Source organism: Sminthopsis crassicaudata, chromosome 2, assembly GCF_048593235.1.
Source record: "Sminthopsis crassicaudata isolate SCR6 chromosome 2, ASM4859323v1, whole genome shotgun sequence".
Lineage (NCBI taxonomy): Eukaryota > Metazoa > Chordata > Mammalia > Dasyuromorphia > Dasyuridae > Sminthopsis > Sminthopsis crassicaudata.
The window spans coordinates 540,583,179-540,603,553 of record NC_133618.1 but is presented as its reverse complement, the minus strand read 5'-3'; the positions used below and the strand labels follow the sequence as shown (position 1 = coordinate 540,603,553).

Here is a 20,375-nt window from a genome sequence, read left to right as displayed (position 1 = left end):
TGAATAGACTGCTTGCTAGGCAATTAGGAAGACTTGGATTCAAATTGTGCTTCTAAGACACATCAGATGCAGTGATTCTCAGCAAGTCATTTAACCCCGTTAGGGAGCTAAGCAACTCTCTTAACTTGCAGACAAAGTTGCCAATCTGCATTGGTGCAAGGAATTTTCACACCAAGAATTCCCTAAACTAGTGAAATCACAGGTCTAGACCATACTCTCTCCCCATCAAAGAAAATATTCATTAAAACTCAGTTTAAGAATCAAAAGCCAAAATTCCAATAGACTTGTTTTTTGTTTTTGTTTTTGCTGTGGCAATTGGGGTTAAGTGACTTGCCCAGGGTCACAGAGCTACAAAGTATTAAGTATCTCAGGCTAGATTTGAATTCAGGTCCTCCTGGTGCTCTATCAGTGCGTCACCTAGCTGCTCCCCAGTAGATTTGTGGTGGAAAGTGCCATCCCCATCCAGAGAGAGGACTATGGAGACCAAAAGTGGATCACAGCATAGTATTTTCACCTTTTTTGTTGTTGTTTGCTTGTGTTTTTTTCTTTCTCATGGTTTTCCCTTTTGATCTGATTTTTCTTGTGCAGCATAATAAATGTGAAAATATGTTGCATATATTTAACTTATATTACTTGCTGTCTAGGGAAGAGGGACAGTTTGGAGGGAGAAAGAAAATTTTGGAACACAAAGTTTTGCAAGGGTGAATTTTGAAAACTATCTTTGCATGTATTTTTAAAAATAAAAAGCTATTTTTATTTTATTATTTCAAAAAATAAAATCCTTTTTAATCATTCAAAAAAAATCAAAAGCCAAGAAAACAAAAAATATGTACATAAAATTTTATTTTCATTTTGTAGCTTGGCCTAGAGTAATCTCTTTGGGGGAGAAGGGAAATGAGAAATTATTCAAATCAAAAAAGAAGAAAATGGAATTATATATTTATGACAATTAGGGAGAGGAAAAAATTCTTATCTACTGAAGGGAATGAAATATGAGATAAATGAATAGATCTGATTGTATAAAAAATGCACAACAAACTAATATATCCAAAATAAAAACAAACTAAATAGAATGAAGAAAATATATCTGATAAAAATTTACCATTTAAAATCTTTGACAAACACAAAAATTCATACAAGTAGGGCCCATAATGGATAAATGGTCAAAAATATTAATAGATAGTTCTTAATGGAACAGACAAAGAACTATCAATAATTTCTTGAAAAACTGTTAAACTTAGTAAAATAGAAATTAAATCTCTTGAGCTACATAATCTAATAAGTATTACATTGGCAAAAATGACTGAAATGATAAAACTTTTAAAATAAAAAGCTATTTTTATTTTATTATTTCAAAAAATAAAATCCTTTTTAATTATTCAAAAAAATCAAAAGCCAAGAAAACAAAAAAAATGTATATAAAATTTTATTTTCATTTTGTAGCTTGGCCTTGAGTAATCTCTTTGGGGGAGAAGGGATACAAAAACACTATTATACTGCTGAAGGATTTATGAATAGTGTAATCTTTTTCTAAAACAATATGGCAATATTCAAAATAATTACAAAAACAAGCATATCTTTTGACCCATTGATTTTACTACTACTAGCACTTCATCTTAAAGATATTGGTAAAAAGGGGGGAAAAAGTCTTCTGTCCAAAAAGGATTGTGAGAAAAACTAGAAATAGTTCATATATTCAATGAAATATTATTGGACCATAAAAATGACAAAGGAGAATAAAAATATGGAAAGACTAATGTGAAATCATGTAGAGTGAAGAATCAGAATAATACATTAACTCATTGCAACTATATACAAATGATAATAGCAGCAACAAAATAATAAAAATAGAAAAAAAAAAAACCAGAAGAGAATAAGGAAGCAAGTTGGTAATTTTTTATATTATTTCCTTAAAGTTAATCCACAGTTTTAAAAACAAAATATAAAAATTGGATTTTATTAAAAAAATTATAAAATTAGGATTGACAATCATTTTTTAAAAATTCAAAGTTTTTGTTGAATATTGTTCAGAATTTTATAATTACAAAAAGAGAAATATTACTTTCATCTTCTTTCACTTACATTAAAACTACTCCAGAGAAGATTTCACATAATGTATTATATTCTAAAGGTTCTTAATATGCAACAATTTTATGTTTATTTAGTACTTCCATAATTTTTTGAAAACAAAAGGTATATTTTTCTTCTATAAATGCTTTTAAATGTTCTATACAAAAACAGCTTTTCAAAATGGGATAGAAATGATCAGAATCTGGAAATGTTTGGTTTTTTAAAAATTTATTTCTAGGGGCAACCAGGTGGGGCAGTGGATAGAAGACCAGCCCTGAACTCAGGAGGACCCGAGTTCAAATCCGATCTCAGACACTTAACACTTCCTGGCTGTGTGACCCTGGGCAAGTCAATTAACCCCAGGTGAGGCAAAAGAAATGTAAAAAATGAATTTGTTACCTTAATAATATTTCACTTTAATGATTATTTTAATGAAATTTGTATTACAGCAATTTTGACAGTTCTTTGCCAAAATGAATGCCTAATCTTATCAGAGTTGTTACTGAAAGCCTGAAAAGGTGACAATGAACATTATTACACAATGGTACCACCCAGTTTTCCTTCATACTTAAGGACATTCCCACTTCAAAATATAAGAACAAACTGGATTTTAAAATACTTCCCAACAATGCAGTCTACTAGATGCGCATTACCATTGTGCACATAGGTGAGCCTCCTTTCTTCCCTAGTTACAATGTTCGCTATCCAGATGTCATTGCTATGGATGAAAGCAATCCAGTTTGGATCAGCAGGGCACAGTTTTGGATCCATCCTTATGTTGGGGCAACTGGTCTCCACTAAATTGGGTCTTAAGGGTTGTTGCTAGAAAAGCAAACATAAGATATTCTTAAATCTTTGTGGGCAAGAGGCAGGCCAATATATAGACATTTCATTTGGTTCTACCCTGACTATAAGATGAAGGATATCTCTATGTAAATTATTAAGTGGGATAACTCAGATAAATATTCTCCTACTGTATTCTTCTATTTTAATTCTTGAACTTGCAAGGAAAAAATTGTTTTTTGAGCTAGAAAGCTAGCAGTAGTGACAGAATTCTTAGTTTTCATTTTACCACACAGGAAAGATCTCTTAGATTAATACTATACTATAAATCCTGTTATTGTAAAGTAAAATGATACATGAAGTAAACTATAAAGCTACACAAGAAGTATACTTGACTAATCATTGATTAATTTTTATTTAACATTAAAAAGTAAATGTAAACAAAAAAATGTTTATTCACGAATATACAACAAAACCAGAACTACTGAAAATTAATTAAAATAAATTAACCATATAATTACATAGAGAAAACCAATACTATCACTAAATAAAATTATCATACCAATATAATAACTTGATAGGAATAATAATAAAGATTTCAACAAGCTTGAAAGATAAGTCCTTCTAATTTTGACCAAACTAATATTTTTTTAAAATCACTTTAGATTTATCTATTAAATATGAAACAGAATCCCAAAATGTACTCCTCTACTTAACCTCTAAAACTTAACCCAAGTCCTTTCTTAAGCATGTACAGAATGTTATTCTAAGTTTAAGAAATTGATGGAAAAGAGAAGTTACATTAGGTTTAAATTAGCCTCTGCCCTTATGAAGCTAATAGTCTGAAAAGGAGATCTAAAATCTATAGATATAACTACAATATAACATAATACACGATAAGTGTATCAGGCTAAAAAAATCAAACAAGTGCTACATGAATCATGGTTATTACTCAACTGGAATATAAGTGAAGGCTTCTTGGAAGGTTATGGCATATCAGTTAAGTTTTACATATAAACAAGAATTCAACAGTGAAAAATAAGGACATAGGCTTAAGGAATAGTGTTGAGTAAAGAAGTAGAGATGGAAAACAACATGTTCAGAAAACTGAGACTATTTCAGTTTAATTAAAGGATAGTGTAATAATTTGAAATAAGGCTGGAAAGCTAAAGTAGAACCAAACTGTGAAATGCTTTAAATGTCAGGTAAAAAAACTTGAACATTCTCCATTATATAGTAAGGAGCCATTTAAAATTTCTGAGTAGAGAAGGGGCATGATTAGATATACACAAAAGTAAATAATTTGTCTAGAAGCATCATGAAAGAATAATTGCAGGAGAGAAATGATGGAGGTGGAAAAACCTGTTAGCAGACTGAATGAATTCTGTAGTCACAGACAAGAAAATAGTAAAGTCAATTTTAGAAAAAAGATGAAAACTCAATTTTGGATATGAAGATAAGCCAGTGAAGGAATTCAGAGAGGTAAAAAAGGAGAACCAAAAGAATGTGGCATCTTTGAAGACAAGAGAGGATAAAGAATCAAGATGTAGTCTCATCCATGCCACAGAGTTAGTTGCCAAGGAGAAAGAAGAGTGAATTTTGTCTTTTATGTGACAAATTCCACTGTCTATTATTAGTCTGAAAACAGGTAGATTTGGCAAAATTCCTTTTAAGAGATCAGTTAGACTGACCCTAATTTATAAGAAATCAAACCATTCTCCAATTGATAAATGGTCAAAGGATATGAACAATTTTCAGATGATGAAATTGAAACTATATCCATTCATATAAAAATGATCCAAATCACTACTGATCAGAGAAATGCAAATTAAGACAACTCTGAGATACCACTACACACCTGTCAGATTGGCTAAGATGACAGGAACAAATAATGATGAATGTGGAGGGGATGTGGGGAAACTGGGACACTAATACATTGTTGGTGGAGTTGTGAAAGAGTCCGGCCATTTTGGAGAGCAATTTGGAATTATGCCCCTAAAATTATCAAACTGTGCATACCCTTTGATCCAGCAGTGCTACTATTGGGCTTATATCCCAAAGAAATACTGAGGAGGGGAAAGGGACCTGTATGTGCCAAAATGTTTGTGGCAGCTCTTTTCATAGTGGCTAGAAACTGGAAGATGAATGGATGTCCATCAATTGGGAATGGTTGGGTAAATTATGGTATATGAAGGTTATGGAATATTGCTCTCTAAGAAATGACCAGCAGGATGAATTCAGAAAGGTTTGGAGAGACTTACATGAACTGATGCTGAATGAAATGAGCAGAACCAGAAGATCACTATACACTTCAACAACAATACTGTATGAAGATATATTCTGATGGAAGTGGATATCTTCAACATAAAGAACCAACTCACTTCCAGTTGATCAATGATGGACAGAAACAACTACACCCAGAGAAGGAACACTAGGAATTGAATGTAAACTGTTAGCACTACTGTCTATCTACCCAGGTTACTTATACCTTCGGAATCCAATACTTAACGTGCAACAAGAAAATTGGATTTACAGACATATATTGTATCTAGGTTATACTGTAACACATGTAAAATGTATGGGATTGCCTGTCATTTAGGGGAGGGAGTAGAGGGAGGGAGGGAAAAATTTGGAAAAATGAATGCAAGGGATAATGTTATAAAAAAAATTACTCATGCATATATACTGTCAAAAATTTTATAATTATAAAATTAAAAAATAAAAAATAAAAACTTGAACTATATTAATTGCAAATCCAAATATATATATATATATATATATATATATATATATATATATATATATATATATATATAAATAAAAAGAGGTCAGTTAGAGTGCAGTGGGAAGGAAACTAGCCAGATAATAAAGAGATGAGAAAAGAACAGGTAGTTAAGAGGTATCAAAGAGAGGCAATTATTTTAGCTAAAAACTTGACAAATATAGGGGAAAAATGAGATCATTAGTACAATACTATAATAGCCAGCATTTATATAGTACTTTAAGGTTTGCAAAACACTTTACAAATATTATCTCATTTTGTGTCATAAAAACCCTGAGAAATTACATGCTGCTATTATCCCCATTTTATAGTTGAGGAAACTGAGGAAGATGGAGGTTAAGCAACTTGCCTAAAGTCATGTAGCTAGATGTAAACTGGAGTCTTCCTGACTCTAAGTCCAGTACCCTATCAACTTTGCTATCTAGATAGTTTAAAAGCGTTATCTTTTTGTTTTTTGGCTGGACAGATTCGGACACAACTGTAGATATCTGAGAAGGAGTCATTGGAAAGATAATGGTGACTGGAGCAAGTTCCAGGAAGAAGTGGAAAAAGATGGAATTAAGGGGATAACCTATGTAATCAGAAGAAAGGATATATTAGATGATAAAGATGATATGTTAATGAATTTAGGTAAGGAAGAAGAGTTGAGGGTACTCCCTCTGGATAGCCTCAGTCTTCTCAATGAAGAAGCTAAGTCATCCACATTAACTTTACAAGGAGGAAGGAGTTAGAGATAGGGAGTTAGAGAGAAAGGAAAAGGCTAGGAAATATAAGATAGAAAATTGATAAACAGACTGGATTACTGAATATCAGTAAAGGTCTAGCTAAGATTATATACCATAAATTTGTAATAGAGGAAAAAAGAGAATTTAGTATGCATAAAAAGAGTGACATAAAGGGATAAGAGATTGTGAATAGTAGAATTTTGAAATAACTCATATATGTTTAGTATATTTAAGTGTGCAAAGTAACTTCCTCAGAATAGCCCCATGGTGCATTTCCATGAAACTGTAAAGTTTGAGGTGTGCCTACAAAAAGGTGGCTGAAATGGGGTAAAGAAGAAAAGCTTTGAAATGGGGTAGGATGGGACAGAGGGAAAGAAAAGACAAGAGGATTTATGTGGTCAGGATGTTACACATGTTGTCAACATGAAAAATGAAATCCTTGAGGATTATAGTGGGGGATGAAGAGGAAATCAAGGTTTTGAATCAAGTAGAAAAAAATAGCAATTTGGAGAGAGCTAAAGGTCAGGGGAATACAGAAACAAGAATATGGAGAGGGCGGTCATTATAACTAGAGTGCAAATATTCAAAAAGAGGAAAGGGACAGAGATAGAAGAATTGTCTAGAAATGTCACTGGTAAGTAAGAAGCATGTGCTACTACTTCTTATTGTTTCTCTATTCTCAGGAAATGAAAATAAGAACAGCCTTCAATGGTCCCCATATTTCTATGGATGTAGTCCCTTGAGAAATACTGGAGAGAAAATTGCAGGAGAGGAGTTCCCTGAAAATAGGTAGGAGTTGTAAGGGGCACAATGAAATCGGTTGGGAGTTGGGCAAAACAGATTGAAATGGACTTGGGGGAAGAGTAAAACTAATGAAAACACAGTGAGAGTCCAGAAGGAAGCTAGTATGAATACACAGTTTGCACCTAAGACAGCAAGAATTTAAATTAAACAGTATTAGAGAAACAATATGAGAAGTAAAGCTGGAGTATTATAGTGGCAATATAGGGGTCGAACATGCTTTTAAAACATTCTATCAATGGCACCACCATTCTTTTGGTCCTTCATGTTTTACAATTTTACATTTATCTTTTAAAAATTTAATTAAATATTTTTCCCAATTACATGTAAAAATAATTTTTGACATGTGCTTTTTAAAATTTTTGAATTCAAAATTCTCTTTCTCCTCCCTTCTTTCCTTTTGAAAAAGCAAGCAATTTGATATTGATTATATATGTGTAGTCATACAAAATATATATATTCATATTAGCTATGTTGTGTAAGAAGACAGATCAAAAACAAAACAAAACAAAAAAAGCAACTATATTTTAAAAATATTTTTCATTCTGCATTCAGACTCTATCATTCTTTCTCTAGAGATGGTTAGTATTTTTCATTAAATTTATCTTTTGATTCTTCCCTTTCCCTTTATTTCAAATCAGCAACCAAGCCCTATAATTTATTCAACCCCTATAATCTCTTTCACATTCATCCCCCCCCTTTTTTTTTAACATGCCTGGATTACTGTAATGGCCTACTAAACAGTCTCCACATCTCAAGTCTCTTTCCCCTCTAATCCATCCTACATATTATTACCATACCAGTCTTTCTGGTATACAGGTCTGATGAGCACTTTAGCTCTCAAAAACTTCTCATGGTTCCCCAAGGAATGAATGTTTGATAGATAATCAACAAGCATTTGTTAAGAGCCTACTATGTACCAGTCACTGTGCCTGGATTCAGGGACAAAGGCAATGAGTAGATAGGTCTGAAGTTTAGAAGGGAGGACAGGATTGGAGATATAAATTTTGGAATATGTTTATAGATAATAGTTGAAACTAAGGAGGGAAGGAAATTGCCAGGGGAGATTATATAGAAAGAGAAGGAGGCCAAAAAAAAAGGTAAACTTTTATTTAAGAAAATTGACTATTGATGTTTAAGTAAGTAATCAGATTTTTAAATGCTTTCTTTTTTATTTATTTTGACTCATTTTTTTCATAGTATGGATATAATTTTCATTTTTAAAGATTTAAATTTTACATCTTAAAGTTAGATACTTTAGAGAAAAAGAAAATATCCATTTAAATTATTCAGTGATAAAAAATATTTAAAATTTAGCAAGATCAACATAACATGAACAAATTAATTCCTATCTTTATTTCTTAGGTGTTAATATTCTTCCCTTTTCAAATTAACTTGCATTACTTATCTACATATATGACGTGTTTCTCCAGCAAAAGGTAGGTACTATTCCACTCACTTTGTATCCTTAGCACCTATCATGGCATCCTTCCTGTTCTAGATACTTAATAGATGGAACTGTTCTCAAAGCTTTCTAGCTATTATATGCATTCATATTCTAGTTTGTTTTCTATTTTTCTGTGTACATTTTTTAATCTTTCCAGTAGACTATATCTTTTTTTATGTTTTATTTATTTTATATTTCTCTGAGTACCTAGAATAAGCATATTGTATATGACAGACAACAAATTTTTAAAAATAGAATATCTGTATTTTTCCCCAGAAGAGATTTCTTATGCTTGTAAAATAAAATACCAATATTCTTCCTCTTATTTATTTTCATTGATACCTGAAGTATCTGAATTTCTTGTTGTAAGGCAAAAGGGTATTTTTAAAAAATTAACTTTTCATTGCATTTCAGAAAAATAATAAAATTGATAAAATTACTTTCTTAAATACTTCAGTGCTAAAAAAGGCAAACAAGCCAATACTATTACAAAATCCAAAGTTTTAATAATCAGCACATTTAAACTTACAGTAAATCCATGTGGGCCTCCATCTTTTACGTGGTAAATTCCACTACCAGCTTGGAATAAAAATGTTCCACTTTCCGGGTGATAATCATAAGAAGCAATTCCAATGGTTCCAATGCGTTTTCTTTCTCTTAATAATTCTTCTTCTCGAGAATACATTCCATAGTCCAGGGTTGCCTAATGAAAAAAAAAATATAGGAGTATTACCTATTTTCAAATTTTCTTCTTGATATTTATAGATACAATATAGATTTCAAAAATAAAGAAGTTTAGCACTTCCAAGTTTTCTACTTATAAAGAACAAATCTGAATGCCCCTACATAGCTTGAGTATCTTGGAATCATCTTTTACCAAGGTCTCTATTATAATATTATTCAGTAAAAGATATTTCCTTTGGCTGTTATATGTGTGTAAGAGAGCAAAGATAAAAGTCCAAATTCCTTAGGCTGGCATTCAAGCTCTTCCACAATTTATTAATCCAAATCTTATTACCTAGCCTTCCCTTAAAAGAAATATTCTATTCTATCCTGATTAATCTTTTTTTGGATTAATTTTTATAATTATAACATTTTTTTGACAGTACATAAGCATAGATATTTTTTTTTATAACATAATCCCTTGTATTCCCTTCTGTTCCAAATTTTTCCCCTCCTTCCCTTCACCTCCTCCCCTAGCCTAGATGGCAGGCATTCCCATACATATTAAATATCTTAATATTATATCCTAGGTACAATAAATATGTGCAGAACTGAATTTTGTTGTTGTTGTTGTTGTTGCAAAGGAAGAATTGTATTTGGAAGGTAAAAATAATCTGGGAAGAAAAACAAAAAAACTAACAACAACAACAACAAAAAATGCTCACAATTTACACTCATTTCCCAGCGTTCCTTTTCTGGATGTATCTGATTCTGTCCATCACTGATCAATTGGAATTGGATTAGCTCTTCTCTGTGTTGAAGATATCCACTTCTATATCCTGATTAATCTTATTATCTTTGCATACAACCTATTCCTTTCTATATCCAGATCTTGGCCTTTACCTCTGTCCCCACCAGAAATGCTCTCCTTCCTTTCTAGCCAAGTCCTACTGATTACTGAAGGTCAGTTCAAATTTGGCCTTTTCCATAAAAAGTTTTTTAATCCTCCTAGCTCAGAGTGTTATCTTTCTCACATGAACTAATTCCTGTAGTATTTTTGTCTACATAATTTAGCATTAATCATATTACTATGCAGTTTTACATATATATATATATATATATATATATATATATATATATATATGTACATATATTTCTGTTCCAATATAAGCTCCCTTGAATTAGAGATTAAATTTTATTTCTATTATCTCCTCCAGAGTTTAGTGCAATATCTTATACAAACTAGTCACTCAATAAATTTGCTAATAATGATAAAGATATATAAGATTTTTATCTATACGTAGCAATATTTTGGCACTTAATGTGCCTCACAGGTACATGCATAAAGATAAAAAAATCATTAACACATTAATGATAATTTAAAAATATAAATATTTCCCAGTACATTGTTATTAATTACCAATATGTAATATGTAAAAAAAAAAATCCAAACCTCCAACCTGAAATTGTCCTTAGGAAGAAGCTAAAAACATTAATTAACGAAGGCCCTTTATGTCCTTATTCTTAAATCTTATCTTCTGCTATTGTTAAAATTTTTTTTCCCAATCAATGAAGAAACTAGTGAGCATGTGATCATTTGTTTGAACTGCAAACCTCTTGAATTTTCTTGATATTTAATTGCCAATTCCTTGAATTCAGAACTGTATCTTTTATCTTCTTTATATTTCTAGAACTTGGGAAGTGGCCTACACATAATAGACTCTTTACAAATCTTTGCTGAACAATTAATATTTATATGCCTATATTTATAACCAAAAATCTTTTAAAAAATAATTTATATAATAAAATTATACCTAGAATTCTGACTTAATTTGTTAATTATTACATGAGAAAATGATCTATTTCAGTCCAAATCTTCTATTTTTTTTTTTAGAATTTTTTTCCACAGTATATATGCATGAGTAATTTTTAATATTATCCCTTGTATTCATTTTTCCATTCTATTTTTTTTTAAAAGCATGTACTCACATATATGAAAGAATAAGCCAAGATGTCAAACATGACATAAACATAAACTATTTATTTTCAAACAAATAAATTCAGCAGTTGTGTATTTAGCACCTACTATATGTAGGACAGGCACTGTATTGGGCACTGGGATGTTTATCATTTTTTTTCCTTTTTTTTTTTTTTGATCTGATTTTTCTTGTGCAGCATGATAATTGTGTAAATATGCATAGAAGAATTACATGTTTAACAAATATTGGATTACTTGCTATCTAAGGAAGAGGGTGGGGGAAAGGAAAGGAGAAAAAAATTGGAATACAAGGTTTTGCAAGGGTGAATGTTGAAAACTATCTATGCATATATTTTGAAATAAATAAAAAAAATAACAAAAAATTAGGAATAATAGAAGTTAAGAATATAAGAAGAGAGCCTAAATAATCCATTATAAATGAGTTTTTCAAAACATTACCATATTTTAATTAATTCTCAATATCAAGAGCCTGACATATAATGATAGGTAACTTCTTTCCTTGTGTTACTTTTGCTTTTCCTTCTATTCACACAACAAATTATTTCATAGGTAGAGAGAAGAAGCAATGAAAACTTAAAAGATATGGTTAAAGACAAACACACATAAGAGAAAATTATTCTTTAGACATTTTCAAGTATGTATGCAAGTATAAAAATAACTGGGGGAAAGGGTGTGTCTAGACCTGTAATTTTATTAGTATGGGGAACTCCCAATGAGCAAATTTTCTTCACTAATATAGAACAGTAACTTCTGTAATTGTATTATTGTAGAGTTGTTGGGAGCATTGAGATATTAAGCTATTTGCCCAGTCTCATAGCTAGTATCTGTTAGAATCAGGTCTTTAACCAATGACTATGAAGCAGTTATCTACCACAACATACTATCTCTTTGCCCCTGCTCCCCCTAAGACAAACAATGCTTTCAATTTTGCATAAGTTTATAGCACTAATATTAATAAGAATACCAACTGATGGGGAAGAAATACAATGTAGTTAAGGTGGAAAAAAATTGCATCTCTACAAAAGATGTTTAAAAACCTTGAGGTAATCTACATAGATTATGGAGTACTGAAAGACTAAAATTTTTAGAAAGAAAATGAGGCACTAAGAAGAAAAGCCATTTCATAATATAAAATGCTTTTTTAAATAAAGTTTTTTTTTTTTTATATAATCACATTTTGACAGGGAAAAAAAAAACCAATCACATAAACTATAAAAACTTAAAAACTTTTATAATCTGTTGCAGACAAAGACTATAATTGCAATATTTAAATCAGGGGTTCTTCACATTTTTTATGTCATGGATACCCTTGGTAGTTGAGTGAAGCCTATGGAATCCTCAGAATAATGCTTTTAAATTATGAATAAAATTCTAAATAAAATACATAAGATTACAAAGGAAATCAATTATGGTAACATTGAGATATTAAAGTACTAAAAAAATTCATGGAACCTAAATTAAGAACTTTTGATCTAAAATAATTTATTCACATATATGAAAAGATATAAACATTATATATCAAAGAAACTTTAAAATTCATGTATGTAAATGTATTCACATATGTGAAGAGATATAGACATTATATATATCAAAGAGGCAATTTATTCATGTATGCAAAGAGATATAAATATCATATATCAAAGAGACTTTAAAATTCCTACCTGAAAAAGATCTAAGAGTGGCTTCCAAGATAGCATTAAAACTGCTGCTTTGTTGATGGTTTTGGGAATTTCGGAGTAAAATAGTGTATTTTCTCTGTTCTCACCAGACATGGCTGTTAAGGAAAAAAAAAAAAAGTAATTTCTCATTATTAAATAGTCTTCTTCCTGCAAATGGAGAAATTATTTTAAAAAAAGGCAATAATAAAGTTTATTTTATCCAAGGAAACAATCATTAAAAATGGCAGTTGTCTATAAAACACAATTTGTTGGTAGCACTTTTTATAGGAGTGCCTAACAAAAGTCAACAAAAGAAGAAGGCACATAGAAGTGCTTAATAAATGCATATTCCCCTTCTAATTTTAAAGGAATTGGTACTTCAAAGTTGTTTTAATTTGAAGTTCTTTCATTAGTAGTTAAAATTGGACATTTTTTCAAGTGATAATTAACAATTTGAGTTTCCTTTTTTATAAATTGCCTTTACCATATAATCATTTTTATTTTGGGAGCTGAAGTCTGTATATTTTTAGCAGTTCCCTAGAAAACTTAGATGCCAAGGTTTTATCACTTATATTAATCATAAATATTTTCACCAATACATGTAAATAACTTTTTAAAAACCTTTAGAACTCTGACCAAGGCAAAGACCACATATGACTTCAAAAGACATAAATGAAGTATCATGTTTCCCATCTCTTGGCAGAGAGGTGATGGACAGTAGGTACAGAATAAGAAGTATTTTCAAACATGACCAATGTTTGAATCTGGTTTGCTTAATTATACTAATTTATTATAAGAGAGGGCATGTATTGTGGGAGATAAGGGAAGTGAATGGCTACTGAAGGTAATTAGGAAGACGTGAGAGATGCAAAAAACATAGAATAAAGAAAAATCCTTATGAAACTCTTAAAAATATATAAATACAAGTAGAAAAGTCCTGTAGGCTTGAGAGGAAATATGGCAATGTACTACTTTGTTAAATTTAATACATACATGCTACACATAATTGAGAATCATAGTTTCGTATATAAACTTTTTTTTTTTTTTTTTTGGCAAGGCAAAAGGGGCTGAGTGACTTGCCCAGAGTTATACAACTTTTTAAGTGTCTAGGGATGGATTTGAACTCAGGTTTTTTTTTTATTTCAGTACCCGCACTCTATCCACTGGGTCACTTAGCTTCTCCCATATACAAATTTTTAAAAAGTTCTTCCTTGAATCTGTAAGTAACTTTGTTTGATGCTTGTTAAATTCAAAATAAACAAATTTGGGGAAAAAAGAAATTTGTTTAAATCTGTTTCTTAACTAAGAGTTTTCTGAATAGATAGATAGATAGATATAGATATATATATAATAGTAATTACCTCAGTTTGTATTTCCCTGGATTTGTCAAATATTAATATTTTGTATATATTTGGTTCAATGTCTGGAATCTCTATTGTATTTCAGTGATATATTTCTCTCTCTCCACAGCATCAGATATTTTTATGAGAATCATATTATAATGATCTAGGCTTTGAAGCCTAGAAATTCAAGACACTTATTTCTCCCTGTTTTTGAAAACTGTTAATCTTTCATTTTTTTTCCCAAATGAGAACATTTTTTGGAATCATTTTATATTGTCTTTTCTTTTTGCATCCCATGGATTATTTGTTTGAAAGCAAATTTTTACCTAGTCTTTCATAATTAATCCTAAACTTGCTCAAAATTCAATTTTCTATGATGCCTTTTGACTCAATCCACCAAAATTTCAGAAAATTTGTTCGACAGAACTCTTCTTTCTTAGTGAACAAAAGACTGCAAAGAGAGGCCAATTCTGACTATGGAGCTAGATACTAATTTCAAAAAAAATGACTTGGGCTGTAATATAGTATATTGGAATAGATAAAAGGATCTGGCTTTATATCATGTTACTTGTGTGGCCATAAATGACTTATTTTTTCTACTGTGATTTCATTGTTTTGGGAGCTTGACTAGAGGAATTTCTTCTTATTTACTAATACAGATTGATAACTATTCTAAAACTTACAATCTACAGAAAGTAGTCTGGGGAACAGAAGTTAAGTGACTCTTCCAGAGTTGAAAAGCTAAGCTATATTAGAGACAGGATCTGAACCTAGGTCTTCTTGACTTCTGATTTGGCTTTAATATAAGAGTTACAAGATCAAAATTATGTATCCAAAGGATAAATCTGAGTGCATTTCAAATATTTCTTTTTTGTTGTTCTTTTGTATGTGGGCCTTATGTAAATAAACATATGATAATAAATCTCTAAATAAGACATTAATGAAAGAATTGCTGTAAACTATTGTATAACTATTTTTTTTGGAGTGTGAAAATAGAATGTTTATACTGGGTAGATCTTAAACGTAATGTCTTCTTCTTGTGGACTTAGGAAGAAAAGACCAAAAATAGAGTAGGACTAGAAAAAAAAATAGTAACTAAAGGTAAGTAATGAGAACATAACTGTTTACCTCCAGTGAAATGTATAATCACTTGGCATTAGAAAGAAGTAATTTCTGGTTACTTCATTTATTTTAAAACTACATGAAAGTTCTTATATGAAATGATCATCCTTGTCTATTTGTAATTTTAAAGTTTCAAATCCATGAAAAATAAGAAAAGGAGGAGGACTCCACTACCGTTACAATTCTCATCTAAAAAAAAAATTTTTTTCCTTAAGAGAATCTACAAATTCTCCATCTGAATTAGAAAACCTGTAACTGAACTCACCAAGGTAATAGACCCTGTCCGAATGAGGGCCATCTGGATCATTCTTCTTTACAAACATAAAATCATGGGGTGCCTTAGCCATCATGTAGCCATGGTATTTCCTGGTATCTGCAAGCAGTTTCTTAAGCTGACTCCAGGAATATCTCTCAACATAAAATGGCTCCAATTTAGACTGTTCTTGTGATTCAACATTTTCCTCACACTCTGCAGTTTCAAAGATTTCAACACCCAGCTGTTCAGTTTCCATTGCTGCTGCCATGTTGCATTTTCCTGGAAAAGTAAGCCACAAGTAGCAGTTTGAGACTTCTGTTTTGTTGTATTGGTCAAAATGAGAATCTAACAGGAATGAAAAATCAGTCAAAAAAAAAATGAAACTTTCATGATAGCTGAAATAAATAATAAGATCAATAGCTTCCCCTCCTCTTTGTTCATTTTAAAAATTGGATTTATTATTTATTTAAAAAATTGAAGTGAAGTCTGTTCTATACATTCATTAGATATTCCCTTGGGAACTTTCTGTAAAGGTTTCCCTGACATGCTTTGCCAAAATTCTAACTCATCTCCCACAATGAAAGAAAGTGGGCCACATGCCCATTGGCTGCTAGTCTTCTTCCCAGAGCTGGCATCAAATCAGTGGTGAAGCTGAATGTGCAAAGTCTATTAAGTGCTTTGGCATTAAAAGGGGGGGAGGGGAAGATACATTTGGCAAATGAAGATTGCTAGAATTAAGTCAAATTACCACCACCAACTGAAACAGAAGAAAAAACTGTTACTTACATGGAGCTTTTTATCCCAGGTTCTCAAGAACTTTGCTACCATCCATTTAATACTGGTAATTTGCCACAAAACATATACATTAGATAACATTATTTCAAATTTTTTTTCATATTTTCAGATGAAACCCTGGTGACAAAAAGTTCAACTGGCTAGTTCACAATTTACTTGTAGAATTCTGCTCTCATCTAGTATTTAGGCTGGAGTAAAAGAAAGAAGGGAATAAAGCAACTGGAGTTTTTAAATGTATTTTATGGGAACTTTTCTAAGGCCAACATAAACTGCACAAGTTATACTCATCATCAAATTAGAAGGAAATACACTTCTTTCAAACAATATCACATGTAAAACAAGGTACTTAATATTTTTCGAGAAAAAATTCATTATAAAAATCTGAAGGGCACTTTTTCCTATTTGAAAATGAACTTCACACAATAGCACACTAATTTATTTAAAGTAAACTGCAAAGTTCTATACTTCTTTCACAAATCCAGAACTAAAGTTATCAATTTCAATATTTAATCCTAAATTAAAATTGCAAAGTAATAAGCAGAAAAATTTACAGAAAAAAGAATTTATGATGAACAATTAGTACTTGCTGATAATAGTTGCCATAAAAAGAAACTATATAAACAGCAACTCTACATACAAAGTTACAGTCACTTGGTTGATAGGTATTTGAATTTGGGGGTTTTGAATCCATAAATGTAAATGAATACATATCACATAGTTATAATCTACCACCAGAGTGCAATCAACAAAAGATTTAAATGTAGAATGATCAGTTTTGCAAATTATCATAAACTTATGGTGAAGAATTGCCACAAAAAGCAGTTTATAAAGTGCAGATACTGTATGTCTACTCATAAGGCCAGACCTTCATAGCACATAAATTGGGTCTAAAAATCTCTTGCTACTAGGACACTGTGTCTTCCCACATGCTACAAAGAAATAATATAATGATACTTCAATGAATGCCAAGAGAAACCAATTAGAAACTCTGTCTTAAGTTATGCAACATGTACTCTAAAATAGTACAGTAACTAAGCACTAACTTCTAGATCACTGATTAAAATCCAAAGTAACTCAGCAGGGAATTCAAGTCATTTAATTCAATTAATACTTACTGAATACACAGGAATACATAGCAGTGTATTATAACAGTGGCTTACCCATCTAATGGGGATGGCCTACTTTCTACGAATTGTTAATAACTTCAGTTCAGTTCTAAATGGAATAGAATACAAGCAACAATTTACCCCTTAAAATCTTTCTTCTTAGCTAACAACATGGAAGTTTATTCTCTAAAGTAATAATATGAAATATAGGAATAAGACACAAAAAAGTAAATGAAATTGTACTGTGCCAGCTCTATAACAAGTATGGGTACCAGAGTAGTGATTCCAGAAGTAGGAACTTCTGGATGAGCAAACTCCTTCAGCTATTACAGATCAGGCCATTCCCTGCAACTTAAAAGAGTTGCCTAGAGCACTGAGAGTGCTTGACCAAGATCAAACTGTGAAGTATGTCAGAGGTAAAACTGGAACCTTAGTTTTCCTGGTTTCTCAATCAGTTCTCTAATCATGCAGCCTCTATTACATCAAATTTATTAAGATTTACAAACCACTTTCCTCATATCTCTGTGAGGTAAGTAGTATATTTCACAGAGAAAACTAAGGCTTTGAAGTTAATTGACTTGTCCACAACTACACAGCTAGTTAATTCTCTGTGATGGGAGAACATTGTCCATACAGCTCATGACTGTCTGACCATTTCTAATGTTGTCAGCTTTTCCCCAATTTTCTGACTTATTAATATTTCTTTTGCCCAAATGAAATTGTCGAGCTCTATTGTCTTGTTTTTAAAATAAATTCTCTAACATACTTCCATTATTTCCTAGATTGCCTTATGTTAGCAACATTTTTTAAAATGTTAAAGTCAATACTAAAGTTTGTGGAGCTGTTCATCCTGCCACTAATCACCTACTTTACCATTTAAGGACCTAGTTTTAATCTCTTCCTATTTTCACATTCAAAAATTTTTCTTTCAAGAGATGTCTCTGCACACAGATCCCTCTTCATCTTACTGCTCTCTTCTCACCAGAATGTTTCCTTCCTTCACCTATCAGTGCTGCCCACTGAATACAAGTAGTTTAAATCATGTAAATATGGTAATGATAACATTTGTCTTACAATCCAGCAGTATGAAGATTCCTTATGTAAATCACTCTTCCCCTCTCCTAGTACTATTCCTACAATTGTCCTTACAATGCAGTAAGATTCTGCAATTGATCCTTTCTTAATAAATAAAATGTCTATTTTACAATCTAGTTTAAATGGTATTCTTTTTATACAAAGGTAATGTAAGTGCCTTATATTTGTATATTACAATTTTAAAGTACTTTTATTGATATTCATGAACTCTTATGAAAAAATGTACAAAAATAAGACAACATCATGATTCTGTTGCATATTACTTATCTTCTATTGAAAAAGACTGCCACAAGATAATCTTATTTCTCTTTGTCTCCCTTTCCCTTTTTTTTTTTTTTTTTTTTTTTGGATAAATGATTCATTAAAAAGGGATTAGGTTTATCAAGCTAATCAATAAGAAGGCCCTGTTTTGGGAGCTATGACTGAAGAAAGAAGCACCAGAAAACTATAAGTATTGCTAGATATGGGAAATGTGACATGCTTTAGGGGCTGAGATTAACAGAAAGCACGGAATATGCTAGCAGGTTAAGAACTCCTCTGCTTCTTTCCTGATTTCTAAACGACCTTTAAAGTTACTTGTTGGAAAAGTCATTTGTCAAGATTGGTGTTGAAACTTTGGGGATGGTGAGAGAAGTAAATGTAAGAACTGTTATTTTAAATGCGCCCATGCATGTAACATGCATTCCATGCCAGGATATCTGCAGGCTAACTAGGAAGCTACAAGGGAGGCAGAAAAAGATGCAAGGTTAATAAATAACCCTGGGCTGGCAAAGACCTTAAAAATGTCATGACAGCCCTAACACAAAGGTGATATACAGTTTATAGAAAACAAAGTCTTTGTGGTCTCAATTCCTTCAATTTTTAGGAACGGGGCCACCGAACTGGTATCTTTAAAGGGGCAGCCAACAGCGAGCCCCATCTCAGACTCCCGGAGGATGCACGACAAAGGCCTTACGGGAGGAGGAGGAAGGGAATAGGGCAGCGGTCGGACGGGGCAGGGATCTGACTAGGAAACCAGCTTAGAAAATCAAGGAGCCGGAGAAAACGAGGGGGTGTTCTCCCCTCCCCCACTGGCCCCAGAGCCTTCCGATGGAGCAGCCTAGGCGGACAGATGCAGCGCTCTCATTGGGTAGGAGGTGGGACAGGAAGGGGCAAACTGGGGAAGAGGAGTGACCGAAGAGAGGTTGGGGGAGGGGACTGGACGTTAATGGGGGAGCGACTGTTAGCGTTCCGGAGTGAGAGGTTATCAAGGGGCGGACGGAGGGAGAGGCCGGGCGGGGGAAGGAAGGCAGGGAGCTAACCTGGGGGCGGGAGCGTGAGCGTGGAAGGGCAGGGGCCGGGGACAGGGAAGGGGGCTCGGGAGGAGGCGGAGAGGGCCCGGATCCCCCGTCGCGGCGCCCCGTCCCGAGCCCGCGGGAGTTGGAGGGTGGGGGCGGATACTGCACCTTCCCCTCAGCCCCGCCCGGCCGGCCGGTCCCGACGTGCCTATAGACGGGGCCGCCGCCGCTTCATGCCGCGCCCCGCCCTCCCTAGACTTCAGTCCCGGCTGCGGCGACTGTCTCGACGCCCAGCGGCTCCTCAGCTGCCGGCAGACGGGAGAGCGACACTGGCGAACGCGACTCCCGGCGGTGGCGGCTCCCGCACTTCCGGTTCCTCGCGGACCCGCCCGCCGCCGGCCTCGCCGCAGACACTGCCGCGGCTGCCGGGCCAAGAAGGGCACCCGTGGCCCC

At 32.7% G+C, this 20,375-nt stretch overlaps 1 protein-coding gene across 5 annotated transcripts in view; it reads right to left on the bottom strand.

The window, feature by feature from the left end:
- The window catches only part of DPP8 (dipeptidyl peptidase 8), a 61,110-nt gene extending 40,735 nt beyond the window's left edge, over window positions 1-20,375 (bottom strand). Inside the window, exons 1-6 of one of the 5 annotated variants that reach the window (XM_074294795.1) lie at window positions 19,947-20,172; window positions 16,436-16,632; window positions 15,659-15,928; window positions 12,932-13,044; window positions 9,138-9,311; window positions 2,724-2,892 (exon numbers count right to left, since the gene is read on the bottom strand). In XM_074294795.1, the coding sequence (XP_074150896.1) occupies window positions 2,724-2,892; window positions 9,138-9,311; window positions 12,932-13,044; window positions 15,659-15,917 (715 nt within the window). In that variant the 5' untranslated portion in view covers window positions 15,918-15,928; window positions 16,436-16,632; window positions 19,947-20,172. Of the gene's footprint in view, window positions 1-2,723; window positions 2,893-9,137; window positions 9,312-12,931; window positions 13,045-15,658; window positions 15,929-16,435; window positions 16,633-19,946 lie in introns of all 5 variants that reach the window. The other 4 variants (XM_074294793.1, XM_074294796.1, XM_074294797.1 and 1 more) reach the window with 4 other exon arrangements.